The sequence below is a fragment of the Lineus longissimus genome, chromosome 4 (assembly GCF_910592395.1).
Source record: "Lineus longissimus chromosome 4, tnLinLong1.2, whole genome shotgun sequence".
NCBI lineage: Eukaryota > Metazoa > Nemertea > Pilidiophora > Heteronemertea > Lineidae > Lineus > Lineus longissimus.
Window position 1 is genome coordinate 23104020 of NC_088311.1, and position 14477 is coordinate 23118496.

The 14477-nt window shown below is 41.1% G+C and overlaps 2 protein-coding genes across 2 annotated transcripts; both read right to left on the reverse strand.

Annotated features, from left to right (window-relative positions):
- Nucleotides 1–314: 314 nt before the first annotated feature.
- On the reverse strand, nucleotides 315–3957 carry LOC135486902 (uncharacterized). Its single transcript, XM_064770070.1, has 2 exons — nucleotides 2308–3957; nucleotides 315–1974 (listed from the first exon to the last, which is right to left on the reverse strand). Exons 1-2 carry the CDS (start codon nucleotides 3476–3478, stop codon nucleotides 956–958), a joined length of 2190 nt encoding a protein of 729 aa, XP_064626140.1. The 5' UTR covers nucleotides 3479–3957; the 3' UTR covers nucleotides 315–955.
- A 1048-nt stretch (nucleotides 3958–5005) lies between these two features.
- LOC135486903 (dystrophin-like) lies at nucleotides 5006–13980 on the reverse strand. Its single transcript, XM_064770072.1, has 15 exons — nucleotides 13858–13980; nucleotides 13194–13254; nucleotides 12765–12826; nucleotides 12263–12337; nucleotides 11837–12041; nucleotides 11423–11508; nucleotides 11112–11191; nucleotides 10616–10860; nucleotides 9887–10135; nucleotides 9404–9590; nucleotides 8621–8721; nucleotides 8182–8380; nucleotides 7481–7868; nucleotides 7091–7192; nucleotides 5006–6830 (listed from the first exon to the last, which is right to left on the reverse strand). Exons 1-15 carry the CDS (start codon nucleotides 13886–13888, stop codon nucleotides 6820–6822), a joined length of 2082 nt encoding a protein of 693 aa, XP_064626142.1. The 5' UTR covers nucleotides 13889–13980; the 3' UTR covers nucleotides 5006–6819.
- Between the last annotated feature and the right edge of the window lie 497 nt (nucleotides 13981–14477).

The window sequence follows — 14477 nt, forward strand, 5'->3', positions numbered from 1 at the left end:
GCGGGTTGGTTAAAGTGCAATTAGACAACACTATTCTAAACTGACAAGTGACAAATTCACTTTTGTTAAACCAGAAGTATTAAGGTAGCAGGAAGGGTTGGGCGTTTGTGGTTTCTGAGTCTGAGGGGGTTGGTGTCTGTTGACTGTGCTTTAAGAGAGATTAGGCATGGCGCCAATCTCTCTTAAAGCACAGTCAACAGGCATTTGGTCTCAGTATTTGGGTTTTGATTGCCATGACTGTACCCCTGTAAAAGTCAGAGGAGGAGAAGTTTGGAATGATGAAAGCATTGAAGAAGAAGAAATGTTATTATTGAGGAAAGCAATTCACTTTTGTTAAACTAGGTCTTTTCCTATCGAAGGATCGAGGTCTTGAGTATTTTAACACATGGTTTGTTTAATATATCACAGGTCATTGAAGAAATTACTTTGTTGACATGCTTTTGTACACAGCAATGGTACTAATTGTATACTGGAGGGAAATTACTTCGTTACATTCTTTGGTATACTGTACAGCACTTCATTAAAATTTAATACCGGAGGGCAATTACTTTGTGACATGCTTTTGTATGCAGCAATGATTTCAATTGCATAATTTAAGGAAATTACTACTTATGCGTTTGTATACAGCAGTTCCTCAAAATAAAAATTGTATATATACAGAAGGGAAATTATATCATTGTATGATTTTATATACAGCAGTTTCATAACTCAATACTGGGGAGAAATAACTTCATTGCAGCTTTTTGTGGTAGGCCGAAACACAGCGGTTCCATTAGAAAATCTTTTAGAATGCTTTTGTAACATTCCAAATAAGTATCACTATTTCTACTGCCTATACATGTACCAAAACAATTTTTGAATGATATTGTTGGTTTTCTAAACAATCTAGTTTCAGCAGTCCCATTGTTCTGAATTACATGTAGTTGTTGACTGATATAAACTGACCATTATTACACTAATATTGTCCATTCTTAATCCTTTCAATCTGCTTGAGCTGAAACTCAGTGGCAAAGAATGGTCCGACAGCGAAATCTGCTCTCCCCAGGCTAGTTTCAAAGAATTGTCCATCTATTCTATTGCTTTTCACCTGCTCTGCAAGCTTCTCCATGTTAAAGTACTTAAAAAGCAATGCAAGCTGTTCAGCAGTGAGTTCAGAGAGGGGCACCAAGTTTCCATTCGGGGGTGGAAATTTGATTCTACGAGGACCACCTGGTGCACTGGATGTTGGAACTTGTCCTTGGACTTCAGCTACGTGACCTTGGACCACATCAACTTTACATTTGGTAGCACCCTCTTGACCTTTGGTTGAAGTTGATTGACCATGAACCTTTACAACTTGACCTCGGACCACAGCAACTTTACATTTGGGAACAGTATGACCCACTGCAGATATTTGACCTCGAACCACATCTTGCCCTCCGCGTGGCTTAGGAGGGCGAGGTGGGGGCTTTTCGATTTCATTCATGTCTGCTGGTGGGGATGGCCCTGGCCAAAGTTTTGCAATGGCACCTTTTTCCTCCTCTCTCATCTTCAGGTCATACATGCCTCCTGGTGAAACTTTTCGCGCAGGAAGTGGCTGAACAATTTCTTGATCTCCCTTCTTTTTTTCTCCTGGCAGCGGTAGTCTGCCCCTCTGTGAAATTTTGTTTTCAGGCTGATTTTTCCAATCTGGCTCCACGTACTCATTATCTTCTGAAACAGATCCGTCAGTTGGCAATGGAGGGAGTGACCCTATTCTTTGGCGACGGGCCCCGGATAATTGGGTCTCAATTTTGGAACCAGCTTCTCGGGGAAGGGTATGGAAACCTTTGTGGGCGTCTACTGGGTTGCCATTTCTTGCCTCGGATTCACTTTTAATGCCCTTCAATTTTATCGTCTTTAGCCCATGTTTTAAAATTTCTGAAAAAGATTCTGGTTTTGGCCTGCTGGTTGGCTCCTCAGTGTAGGGGTTTGTGCCTGCCTTTGTTGCACCACCTGCAAAATAGAAATATGAACTCCTAATTATACCTTCTTGGATGGCGCTATTTACAATGTAGAACTAACAGGCTCAAGCTCTTAAACAGTAATCGATGCAACCTGCTACGAGATAAATATCCTGCGATTAACGGTTTTTTCCCCGAGGCGAGAGATCCTTCTGTTGTGCACATCGCTTCCACCGATAATTATCGCAGGTTGCTGTGATAGAAATATCTCGTTTGGAGGGCCCTTGACAAGTGACGAGTGGCCAGGATGGGCTGATGATCGCTGGCGGGATTCAGGACAGTGATCGGGACATCAGGACAGCTGGCGTTCTATACAAGGACCTACCTGAATGTAGAAAATATGTTGTAGGCGCTGTTGCTGAGGGTGAGCCAAGAGATGCTGCTGGTGATTTGCCGGGAGGAGACGATCCCGAGTAGTCTTCAATAAAGTCATGCACCTTGATGTAGTCATAAATGTTCTCGGCACTGTACTCCTTCACCGCTGACATGGACGAAGAATTAGCGTTTATCACCACATTCATATCCTTAAACCGGTCCAATTCAAAAATACTGGCCCGCGACATGATAACTTGACATGTTGGGTCGTCTGGGTCATACAGCCATGTGAAGAATTTCGTGTCAGCGAGAGGGCTTTCCTCACTGATCGGTCTTGGCAAGAAGATAAAGCTGATATCAGTGAAATCTTCGTCCCTGGTCCGCAAGGTTTCTCTTCGCTCCGCTTCTTCATCCTCGACGTAGAGACCGGCGGTAACACATGCAATAAGGACATCATATCGTGTTTCAGAAATCAGCAGGACATCTGTGCTATTCATCCCAGCTGGATTGCTCTCAAAACGCACACGCTGCGGAAGGTTGAAATTATCATTAACCTGTTGTAATGTGTAAGACGTCCCATCTTCAACGATGGTGAAGTCCCCTCTTTGCTTCATTGGGATTTGAACTGTTTTATCAATCGCTGTCAAAGAGCAGGTTATGCAGCCATTTTCATGACTCTTCAATTCAATAGTTTGTAGTCTCTTCACTACTACATTCCCCACGGTGAACGTCTTCTTAGGCATTGCATATCTTGGGTGGAACTTCCACAGATCTTCCATTGTGGGGTAGACATGTTCCTCACTTTGAATGCGCAAAATCTTGACGCGACTCGCATGTCGCAATTCTCCCATCGTTGACAGTGGAATTATGTACCTTGGCGTGGCTTTCTTGGTTATTTCCTCAATCGAAGTGTCGTAACATTCCTCCCATGGACATGCTGCAAAACGCTTGAAACTCCGCACACCAAGCCCAACTAACGCCTCGCCAGCACAGAATGAAACACTTTCTCCGTCTCCCAACAACCCTTCTTCTGGCATGATCATTTTCGGCCATTCTATGCCAAATTCCATCAATTCCTCTAGAGTGTAAAAAACACCCCGCTCGTTTGACCATTTTAGTTTTTGCAGTATTTCTTTCTGCCACTTCCAAGCCCTCTTGGACCATTCCTCAGACTTTGGCATTGTGAAAAAGGCTCCACGTCGCTAGAGTAATGAAGATTCCAAGTCACTCATGCAATGGTGAGGTAAAAGTCACGAATGATGGTGAGGGACTAACCACTTACTGTGATGATCGGCGTGCCAGTAGGCACTTACATGTCTGTGGTACCAGAATGAGTCACAGGTGATGTGCCAGGTCACTAAATGGTGATGTACAACTGTCCCAAGTCACTAATGGTGATACCGTCACTTTATGATGGTTATTAATAGTATCCAATGGTGTCTCCTGTCAGTTATCACGAGATGTATACATACTCCAATCGATGTACTAACTTAATTGAAACATTGTTCGTCAGTAAAATCCTGAAGAGGCAACCAAAAATTAAACCAGGTGAGTATAGGAGGAGGTCTTTGATTTGATGATGACTGATATCCAGGTCATTCCAAAGTGCGGTGACTAAACGAGATGTATACATACATACATATGATATCCAGGTCATACCAAAGTGCGGTGACGTCACAGCCACTTTTTTATACCTTTCCAGCAGGACTTCGTTGTTAAAGCACACACGCACGCACCACCACGCACGCACGCAGGCATTTTCACACTCTGAAAATCATATAAAGACATTCTTCACTACCATCGGGATACAAAATATAGGACGTCTAGAATACATAATATTTCTCTTGTTGTTATTTTCTGCATTTCTAAAGAGTCAATAGACCGTTTATTAAACTGGAGATGAGATATAAAGCAGAACCAGGAAGTTTGACGATAGGCCATTAGGGTTATGCTCACTTGGTAACATGAAACTCGAGCTGGGGCCTGTGACCTCTGCTCGTAGATCACTCGCTCTCAAGGGCAATCACCTCAAGATTCTCTCGAGTAATGCTGCACCACTACCAATGACGTTTATAAATCTTCTGAAAAGTTCTTAGAATGAATCGGAAAATGTACACAGACATACTATACTCCTCCTGCCAAAATGACAACATCTCCATGGTAGACGGTAATAAAGGCACTGGTGCCTTTTTTTCCAGTGCCTTTTTTACCCAGTGCCTTTTTTCCTGGTGCCTTTTTTTCCAGTGCCTTTTTTTCCTAGTGCCTTTTTTCCTAGTGCCCTTTTTTCCAGTGCCTTTTTTACCTAGTGCCTTTTTTCCGTACCTTTTTTTCCAGTGCCTTTTTTTCCAGTGCCTTTATTACCTACATCTCCATACACCAAGACTGACACGTCATGTATGTAGTTGCACTGTCATTACTCAGTGAGACAGTTTGGATTGAAATTAAAGACAATCCCTTTTTCAAACCATGGACATCACCCTTTTTCACAGACGTAACAACAAATTCGATTATGTTATAAAAGAGTTTAATTCCTATCGAAGGCCGAGTATTTTCACATGATTTGTTCATTACATGCATGTATATCACAGGTCTATCATAAACTGGAGGGAAATTACTGTGCTACAGCAATTACATTAATTGTATACTGAATGGAAAATTCCTTTGTTACAAGCTTTTGTACACAACATATAACATTAATTGTATACTGGACAAACTTTTGTATACAGCAGTTTTATACAATAAGAAAACTGCACAATTGGCTGATCCAAGTCACCAGATTGATTGGTCACGAGATGATTTTCTCCAGTCTGAAAGCTTGAGGCTCTCGTGATGCGAAGACGTCAAGTCGGACATAACTTTTGAGCAAACGACAGCCTGACGACGAAAATTATTTCCTAAATGAAGGAGTATACGCTAAAAATGTATTCTAAAATTACATTCATTCCCATAAGTTATGTGCTGCAGTAATATCACTATCCAAAACTGATCCAATAAATAAAACATGATTACGATATGTAAAATCTTAGTGCCACAGTGGGTAATTCCCTTTGATACAATCTGAGGTTTAACAGCACAAACTATTCAACAGCGAAGTCGAAAAGATTTTAAGCAGATAATAACTGTACAACAATACGAGAAAATTATTCGAAGTCATCCGAGTAAGCAGGGTTGGCGCGCCCGTTCGCATTTTCGCCACTTGCGAATGCTGCACGAGTGGCGAATGTAAAACAATGTCTGGCTAAAAATTTTGCGAATTCAATTTGAATTGCCATGATTTGGCGTGAGAGTAATAGTGTTGTGCGAAAATTGATCAAAGTCTATCAAAAAGATCCACTTCCACACCAAATGCACCAAGGAACGATCGTTAGGCAGTCAAACTTTTTTTCAAATTTGCGGGCGGCCGCGCTATCACACGTGGTTGCTATGGCTGCATTGTAGTTCTACCAGTTACCGCTCATTGACTTTGGTGGCGCTGCTGGTTGCCTTACGCATATATTACCGGCTAGTTTCCCGCTCGCTTCGTTGCCATGGGTCTCCGGTCACGGGTTCATCGAATCGTTCGTTGATTGGCTTGTCTCAGTACTGGCGGGCTGCCATTCTCGCACGTGTTACTGGTGGCTGGGTCGACCAGAAGATGGACAAACGATCGGCAATGGCTAGAGCTGACTCAATATGGCTAAAAGTGACAGCCACTTGGCTAAAAAGTGGCTAGGAGGAAAAAATTCACAGAGCCAACCCTGACAAAGATTTGTTCTATCAACTCATTTGGTCTACAGATTTATTACGGTAGATCTATTTAAAAGACATTTTATCTCTGCTATAATATTAAATGCATAAGTGTTAATATGTTACATGTCTGAACATTTTACAGCTGTTAAAAAATACTACAGTTGAGTAAAAAATGATACAAATTCTATCCTTCATTGTAAAATCGTTAAGAAAGATGAACTGAAATAATATGTCTTCCAGGTCAACTGAGCTGTACGAGAACCTACGAGAACAAAATGTGTGTCTCGTACCATGATGAATTAACTAAACTTTCAAAACATTATAATAGCTTATGCCATTGCTATAAACACGCATAAAACAATTTTTGTTTTGATTAAACTTCTGCCTTGAAAGCTACATTTCTATCTTGCAACACATCTAAAAAATTCATCTGAGTCGTTAGCAGGGTAGAGAAAATAATCCCACAATGTCAATTGGAAACTGAATTCAATATATTTGAAAAACATGGAGATTTTGACTTGGAGTTACCACGTAAATGGGAGTATTCAGCTGTAGATAATGAAAATGCGTTTGGATCATTTAAGTATAAAAGTACAAACGTGACAACCTAGACTTCAGTTTAGACCACATTGTCCACTCACAGGTCTTTACTTAGATTATCTGCAAAATGCACAAAAATCGTTGTAAAAGGTTTCCAAATCTTGATGCTGTTCACCTCAAGGCTAAGAATTGCATCTCCATAGTATTATCTGCTTTCGAAGGATGTGAAAAGAAATTATTTTCCTTGATTGACTCAAGAAGTTCCTGCAAAAGTAAGAATACAATTGTCTTCACAGCAGTAACTTCAGCTACGTTTCAAGCACGGAGAGCCACTGGCGAATGAGGTAGACTGCACTGTTTTCACAGGCAATGGATTAATCACGATGTAAGTTAATTACTGGCTCAGCAGATGCACCAGACCACAATGCTTGTGGGACATGTGAAACATTTCCCCCACAAAGCTACGTGAAAAAAAGCAAAATGAAAACTATCAGTATTTCATGTAATTTAAGTATTCCAGTTACCTGTGGCTTCCATCTTGCCGACAAACTCAGACATGGCATCGCCGATCTGGTTAGACACTTGGTATGTACTGCTGGACATAGCACCATTCTCCTCATCACCAACTGAAATAAAATTTTTAAGATATCTGCTTACCCAGATTTGCATCTCTTGTGAATGAACTATACCCAATTCAAGGTTAAATATTTGAATGAGACCGAAAGAGCAAATAGATTGGAGGCAAAAAATAACACTGGCTGAAGCCGGTGTTTTGAGCTGGTCTTCAGCCGAGAGAGAAACTACAGTAGTGTAACATTTCTGCCCAGGAGTTAACACAAAAGTTATTCTCTCATAATCCAAGTTTTGAGTTGTTACAACTTCCTATCATGTCCTAACTTCAAAGCATAACTCACCAGCGCAGGTCAGATTATCTGGGAACTCTTTATTAAGTTTCTCCATCAAATAATCAAGCTCTGCCTCCTCATCAGGATAGACCTGAGACTGGCCGGGGGTGGGCAACGTGAAGTGAGTACGCCCCATATACTGACTATCCATTGTCGCATCCACCGTATCCAAACCGGTGTTGTCTTGCTGTGAATAGTCTGGTGGGCTGTAGAACACGGGGCTGGGTGCAAATGATGGCGTCTTGAAGACATTGTGGTGAGTGGGTTGAATGATGTTTTTGGGTGTGCTCATGGCATGGTACATGTTGGCTTTGGCAGGGTTTGGTTGAGCTGATTGTACATTGTTGAGTGTTGTGACTTGTTCTTTCTTCTTCTCCACAGCAGTAGTGACCTCTTGCTGAAAAAGCGGAACATACAATGCAGAAAAACCTCGCCCACGTCTAGGACACCCTCTCTATTACAGGTGATAGGATCAGATATATAGGTCCCAAATGGATTGTATCTATACAATTGACAGTTGTATTCAGGACAACTTCCAATGATGGGTCATTAATGAAAAATAAGCCAGAAACCCTAGAGGCAACATATGGTGTTTGAGAGAAGTACCCACCCACTCCTGATGCATAGGACAATCTACAAACCTATAACGTCAAAGGTAACAAGGGTGAATATAGAATAACTGAGAATGTACAAATGAATGCCATACTTACATGTGCCTGCATCAACCTTCTCAACCTCTCCAGCTGTTCATTCAACCTCCGATTGTGCGCATCCAAGATCTCCTTCTCAGCCTCAAGACGTTCGTGTCGGGAATGTAACGCCTGGCTCACAAGTGGTTCATCGTCGTCATCATCAGAGTCATGTTCTAATGATTGTTGGTGCAGATGTTCGATTTCGTCTATGAGATAGCTGTAAAACACTTGTCATGATAAACAACATTTTGGAAAAGGAAACCCCAACATTTTAATGATCACCAAGTAAGAGGCTCAAGAAGTCTTGTCCTTATAGAAACTTCATGAATTTACAGAAAATTGTACTAATGTTGCCCATCATTGCCCCAATAGGGTTTGAAATTTTCAACTTCTTGGTACAATCTTGATCACGGTTGAAGCTAATTATATGACAAAATTCATCCGATAGATTACTTACACATTTTCATCTTCAAGGTGTTGAATCACGCTCTCCAACTCGTGCACCTGGTCTGAGCCCAGGTTAAATACATCAAACGCCTCTGGTGGGGGAGCAGAGAACTAAATCAGAGAATATAATATTCACTAAAGTATGTGATAATTATTATGAAAACAGTTCTATGAGATCTTTATTGAAGTCAGAAAATTGGTCAAAGTCTATCAAAAAGATCCACTTCCACACCAAATGCACCAAGGAACGATCGTTAGTCAGTCAAACTTTATCATATTTGCGGGCGGCCGCGCTATCACACGTGGTTGCTATCGTCTGCATTGTAGTTCTACAAATTGCCGCTAGTGATTTTGGTGACGCTGCTGGTCGCCTTACGCAGACATTACCGGCTAGTTTCCCGCTCGCTTTGTTGCCATGGAGTCTCCGGTCACGGGTTCCTCGAATCGTTCGTTGATTGGCTAGTCTCAGTACTGGCGGGCTGCCATTCTCGCGATTCTCGCACATGTTACTGCGGCTGGGTCGGCCCCAAGATGGACAAACGTTCGGCAATGGCTAGAGCTGACTCAATATGGCTAAAAGGGGCTAGGAGGAAAAAATTCACAGGGCCAACCCTGTTGAAGATATCACTAGGCCTATTTGATGATGGCATTACGATGTTAGCACATGCAGGGAAAAGGTATTCGCACCTCTCGCTGCACCACCTACATCTACATGTACAGGGACGAATCAAAGTCCACTACCTAATTTTCTCAGAAAATTATCAGAAATTAAAAAGAACATTTTTGAACTCACCAATTCGTTTTTATTCAATTCTTTGACAACGACCTCCTCTTCACCACCACTACGCTTCTTAATTGATGGTGCACCATTTAGGTAATTCACTAAGGCAGCTGGTAGCACCATTTCTTCTACCTCTGCTAACTTCTCAGCCTTTTTCTTTAACTCGTCATGTGCCTTGGCTTCAGGGGGTTCAGGACAGCTGGAAAACAAAATAGACTGAGAAATTTCGTACACTTTGCATAAACAAAAACCGCAGGTAACTGAGGCTAAAAGTGATCATTTGCAATCAGTGCAGTCCTTGACCAAGGATATCATATTTTCGATTAGTCAATGGTACCCTGTGACCAAGGCCTTTTAGAAGTTTTGTCACGTCACATTGCAAGGGTGGTGGTGCTCATATACAACAGCAAGCAGATTAAAATGACATGCCTGTCAAAATAACACATCCACTCTCGATATCCAAACCAGAAAAATGAACACATTTCGTCAACTTACTAGTCTTCATCAAAATCGCCTGTCTCTGTTCCCACAATCGGCAGATATCGCGGCCGATTCACTTTCTTCTTGTACTTCTTACTGACATTATTCCGCATTGTTTTCAGTATAGCTTTCGTGTTATCTTTGGAAGACGCAGATTGACAATATTCCTGGGTCGGGTGGTCGATCTTGTGCTTCTTGCTCGTATTTCCCAAAAAGAAACAGGACTGGCAGATGTCGTAGTTGAAGCATTTCATGCAACGGTACCTAGAGATGGAAGATGAGGTGACAGCAATTAAAAGAGGGCACTCAGCACATTTATTCCAAGGCCCTTCGACTAATGCAAGTATCAATTCGTTTCTTGTACCCCCCCTCCTCAAGGTAGTTAAGCTATCACCACTAATCTTTGCCGATGCTTGAGTAGTATTTATTTTTCCTTTAGTGAAAATTTGGCGAAGCTGGAAAGAATAAGGATGCTAATGTGTTGATGTCTTGTCGACCATACAGCCTTACCCAGTAAAATTAGTCCGGTTACTTTATATGATGGTGATAACTGATATATTGTTGATGGTGATGTCTTGACGAAAGAAAAAGTAGCATTGGTGAAAAAAGGGTGATGCTTGAGCCTTAAGATGTCGTTATAGGGTGATAAGGTGTCGTACCCTTGAGGAGGGGGGGGTACAAGACACGAATTGATACTTGCATAACTGTATTTGCAATGTCCATCGAAGGTCTAAAAATCATTACCTGAATCCGGTGATTGGGCTAACTTTGCAGATAGTACATTTAGCGTCATGCTTGACCAATTCAGACGCAGCTAACCGATGCATCATGGGTAACCATACAATTGTCTGCGGCTCCTGCAGCATCCATTCCGTGAACGTCTCTTCGCTTATTCCGACACTGTTTCCAGACATCTGGAAACAGTTCTCCACTGCCGCGCCGACGGCCAGACCACCAAACGCTTGCGATTCATTCAGTAACTCAGGGAGCTGAAATAGAAACCATGAATCAAAGAGAGAGTCAGGGCTTGTATCAAATTCAGCAAAACTGAACTACCATTTTCAATTAAGCCGGTAAATTAATTTGTAAAAAGACACCCTTGCAGACATCCCATTGTAGGTATGCACTGTTGTGTGTGATAACAAATAGCGTTACTGTTATATTCCGGTACTATTTTGGAAGACATCTTTTTTTTTTTAAATTATAATTTGGTTGTCAAATGTTTTGAAATTCTTCTCACCTGCATGAAGTCATATAGGAAATGACCGAATTTCTTCCTTTGGACGATGCTTCCACTTTCACTGGCGACCTTGAAAAAATCTGAAAGGAACAGAGAAATAAGGTTACTATTTTTTAACGTGGCAGCCCCTGGGTGTCCCAGTTTTAAACATGACAGCCTGTCGTGTTCAAACAATCAGGGAAGAGACAGGGTCAAGCCATTAAATGTTAGCCTGAGTCAATATGCGAACATGCTCATCACGAGTGACAAGTGAACCATGAATCCTATGTAAACCCAGCCTAACCTATGTAAACCCGGCCTAAGAAACTTACAAGCATATTTTTCCACCAGTTTAGCTGAGGCAAGTGTAGCAAGAGCGATTTTCAAAGCTTGAAGGCGGATGTTTCCACTCCTCTGTCTGGAAAGTAAGGACAAAGCTATTCAAAGGTTTTGGCAAAACAGATAGACTCCCATCCCAAAGATATATAATTTACATCATTTTTCTCAAATAAAAAGCAACATTTATTAGATAAAATTCTTCACAATTTGCCAAACACCAAAGAAAATACCAAAGTACATTTATTTATTCCAACAGGAAAAAGACTAGATCAGTGATGTGAAGCATCGTTGAACTGACAATATAAAACGAGAAGAGGTAACATGAAACGAGTGACGTTTCAATATTTGATTCATGCAATGAAATATTGGCAATTTTTTTAAAGGATAGATCCACAAAAGCAACTTACGGGTCAAACATATTGAGCAACCAGTTCATAATAACCGCTGTTGTGATATGTGGGTTGATGCTCAGGTTTTTATCTTTTGCCGTCTTGCAGCAAATGTCGGTTAAGATGCTGTCGAGTTGTGAGCAATCTATAGAATCGTTGTCGTGGAAACCAAAACCATGGCGATCGAAGATCACTGAGACTGTCTGCAGATCAATCAGGTTCACTGAAATATGAAAGAAAACGCTTTAGTAAAGTCTGAAACACAACAAAGTCTACCTGTGCATAGATATTCTTTGAACATTTTGTGAAGACTTTCAGATGTACAAAGTAGCAAGAATTGACAAAGACTAGGCTTTATTTATTCATGAAAATTCAAGGATTCTCAATGTCTTGTGAACAAGAACTGGACATCTTTTTTGGCGTAAAGAGGAATACTCTACTTACTTTGTAATCTTTTCTGTAGGAATCGTAACTTCATGGCGGTTCTGTATGCTGCGTATCGAATACTATCAAGGTCCCCTGGAGAGAAGAGATTTGATGATGTATTCCGCATTAAAGAGTAGGTAGATTGGAACTGCACTGCTTTCATGACGGTTCATACTATTTACCAACCAGCGGCACATTGTCATGCCGGTCCAAGGGCACACCGACAAAATTTGATCGTTTGTGCTGCACTTAACAAAAAGATGGTGAGATTCCTGCATCTTCTGTGGTAAGCTATACTGGCTCGAGCTGTATGAGTACAGATAACTCTTCACACATGCGTCACAGAAACATGACCAATGTTCAACCAGGGTCTGAACCCCAGACCTTTGGTTGACAAGGCTAACACTACACAAAGCAATCACTCTAATGACCATGCTAAAGGAACATTTCCACTGGCCTGCATGGCCATGGGCTTGTCAGAATAATGCCACCACTGATTGTGCTTTCAGCCAATACTTACTGAGTTCCTCCAAAGTTTTTACAAGTACCGGATGGTCCCATTGCGTTCTTGCAACTTGATGACTGGAAAAGAGGCAAAGTTTTTTTTCTCGATACAATTGGCTACATGCGCACAGATGTTGATATCTAACAAACTTTATATCCCATCCTTTTTAGCCAAAGTAAGTTTTTAGTTCAGGCTTTTTATGAGGTTGTTACTACATGTATCAATTAAAAAAACACATTTGGATATCTTTCCTATAAAGATTCCCTTGGATATGCTCCCTGTACAGCCTGTATTCTTAAATGTCCAGTTCCTATGATTGTCTATGGAGTTGTCTTGTTTGTTCAATGTAACTGTCACTGTATTGTGTAACATGTTGTAGAGAACTGAGAGCCTGGATGAATAGATTTCATCTCGACCTAATGACATATAATATACAATACTCACTTTATGTAATACGGTACTCCATTTTTATATTCAGCCTTGTCCCATCCATCTAGCAGTTTGTCTGAAAAGAATTAGAAAGGTAACTTGTGGGGGACACCATAACTGTTTTCTCAGAAGTACAGGGATAAAAGCATCAGATAACCCTGGAGACCAGGAATTCTTATCTGATTCAGTGATTGTGTGTGTACTATTCCAGGCAGGCCACTCAAATTACCAGGTCAAGCAGCAGCCTGCCCTGAAAAGTGCCAAAAGAGAGTGACCCAGTGACTTTCAGCTTCAGGGCACAGTAATGAACCTACGTGCGGTGGTGGATCCGTCGTAGCCGTAGGCGTAGGTAACTAACAACTGCTAAGTGAGGTCACGTCACTGTCTAGTCTTCAATGTCTTCAGGGTAACCTAACAGACGGAAGGGCACATTACCAGTAACCTGCTGCCGGCGCCTTTCGAATCTTGTTAATCACATTCATAACATGGTCATAACTAGCACTACAGTGTGTGCAGTGCCAGTGGATAGTGGCAGAGCTGTGGATCAACTTAGTTATGTTAGTTAATGATTAAGACTAAGAGTGTTAATGTTGAGTAGTGTGTAAAAGTGTACACTTTTGCACGAGCTAAAAAACTGACACTGCCGAATAATGAAGGGAAAAAGATTAGCAACACGTACCATGAACATCTACTGTACCCCCAGAAGTCATTTTGATGGCGAAAACTTAATCAAATCATTGAGAAAAATGAAAATAATCGATGACAGACGAAACATAAACAAATGAAATCTGGTTGAATGAAGGTGGCAGCACCAGTAGGTGTGGGGTAGGTGTAAACTGTAGACGAAAGTGTGGACAGCGGCCCTCCAAGTTTGGTGGGCTGGCAGTGTGCAGGTGGAGTTCAATTTGGGGAAGGTGTAAACTGTTGATGAAATTGCTGATGAAAATGTTGATGGGATTCTCTAACTTTTGTGGCTTGACATTTGTTTGCTTTTTAATGTTTTTTCAATCCAATTGCGCTATATTATACTTAAGAGTCACATAGAGAGGTGGTAAAAACGAAAATAGAAAATATTTCATATGAATGGGTAATTTTGATCAAAGAGTGGAGGCAATTTTTTTAGGTTTTCGAGACGCGCCGAACGGCTTTTAGATTCTGTTGAAGGGTCCTAGTACTTACAGATTATCAGCGTATTTGTTCCAAATTTGATATTTCTGACAATTCCAAGTCATATTCTTTCACAAAATAACTTTTTATTTGAATGACAATGAAAGTATCAACGAGTATTAGGCTAAAAAA

Bases quoted from the DNA above. Each gene is read 5' to 3' on its own strand.
- LOC135486903 (XM_064770072.1), bottom strand. From the start codon at position 13,888: ATGACTTCTGGGGGTACAGTAGATGTTCATG. The intron at 12,042-12,262 runs GTAAGTAGAGTA...TTCATATTTCAG, and splicing joins CCTACAGAAAAGATTACAAA to TGAACCTGATTGATCTGCAG. The intron at 10,136-10,615 runs GTAATGATTTTT...TTCCATCTCTAG, and splicing joins AGCCCAATCACCGGATTCAG to GTACCGTTGCATGAAATGCT.
- LOC135486902 (XM_064770070.1), bottom strand. From the start codon at position 3,478: ATGCCAAAGTCTGAGGAATGGTCCAAGAGGGCTTGGAAGTGGCAGAAA. The intron at 1,975-2,307 runs GTAGGTCCTTGT...TCTATTTTGCAG, and splicing joins AACATATTTTCTACATTCAG to GTGGTGCAACAAAGGCAGGC.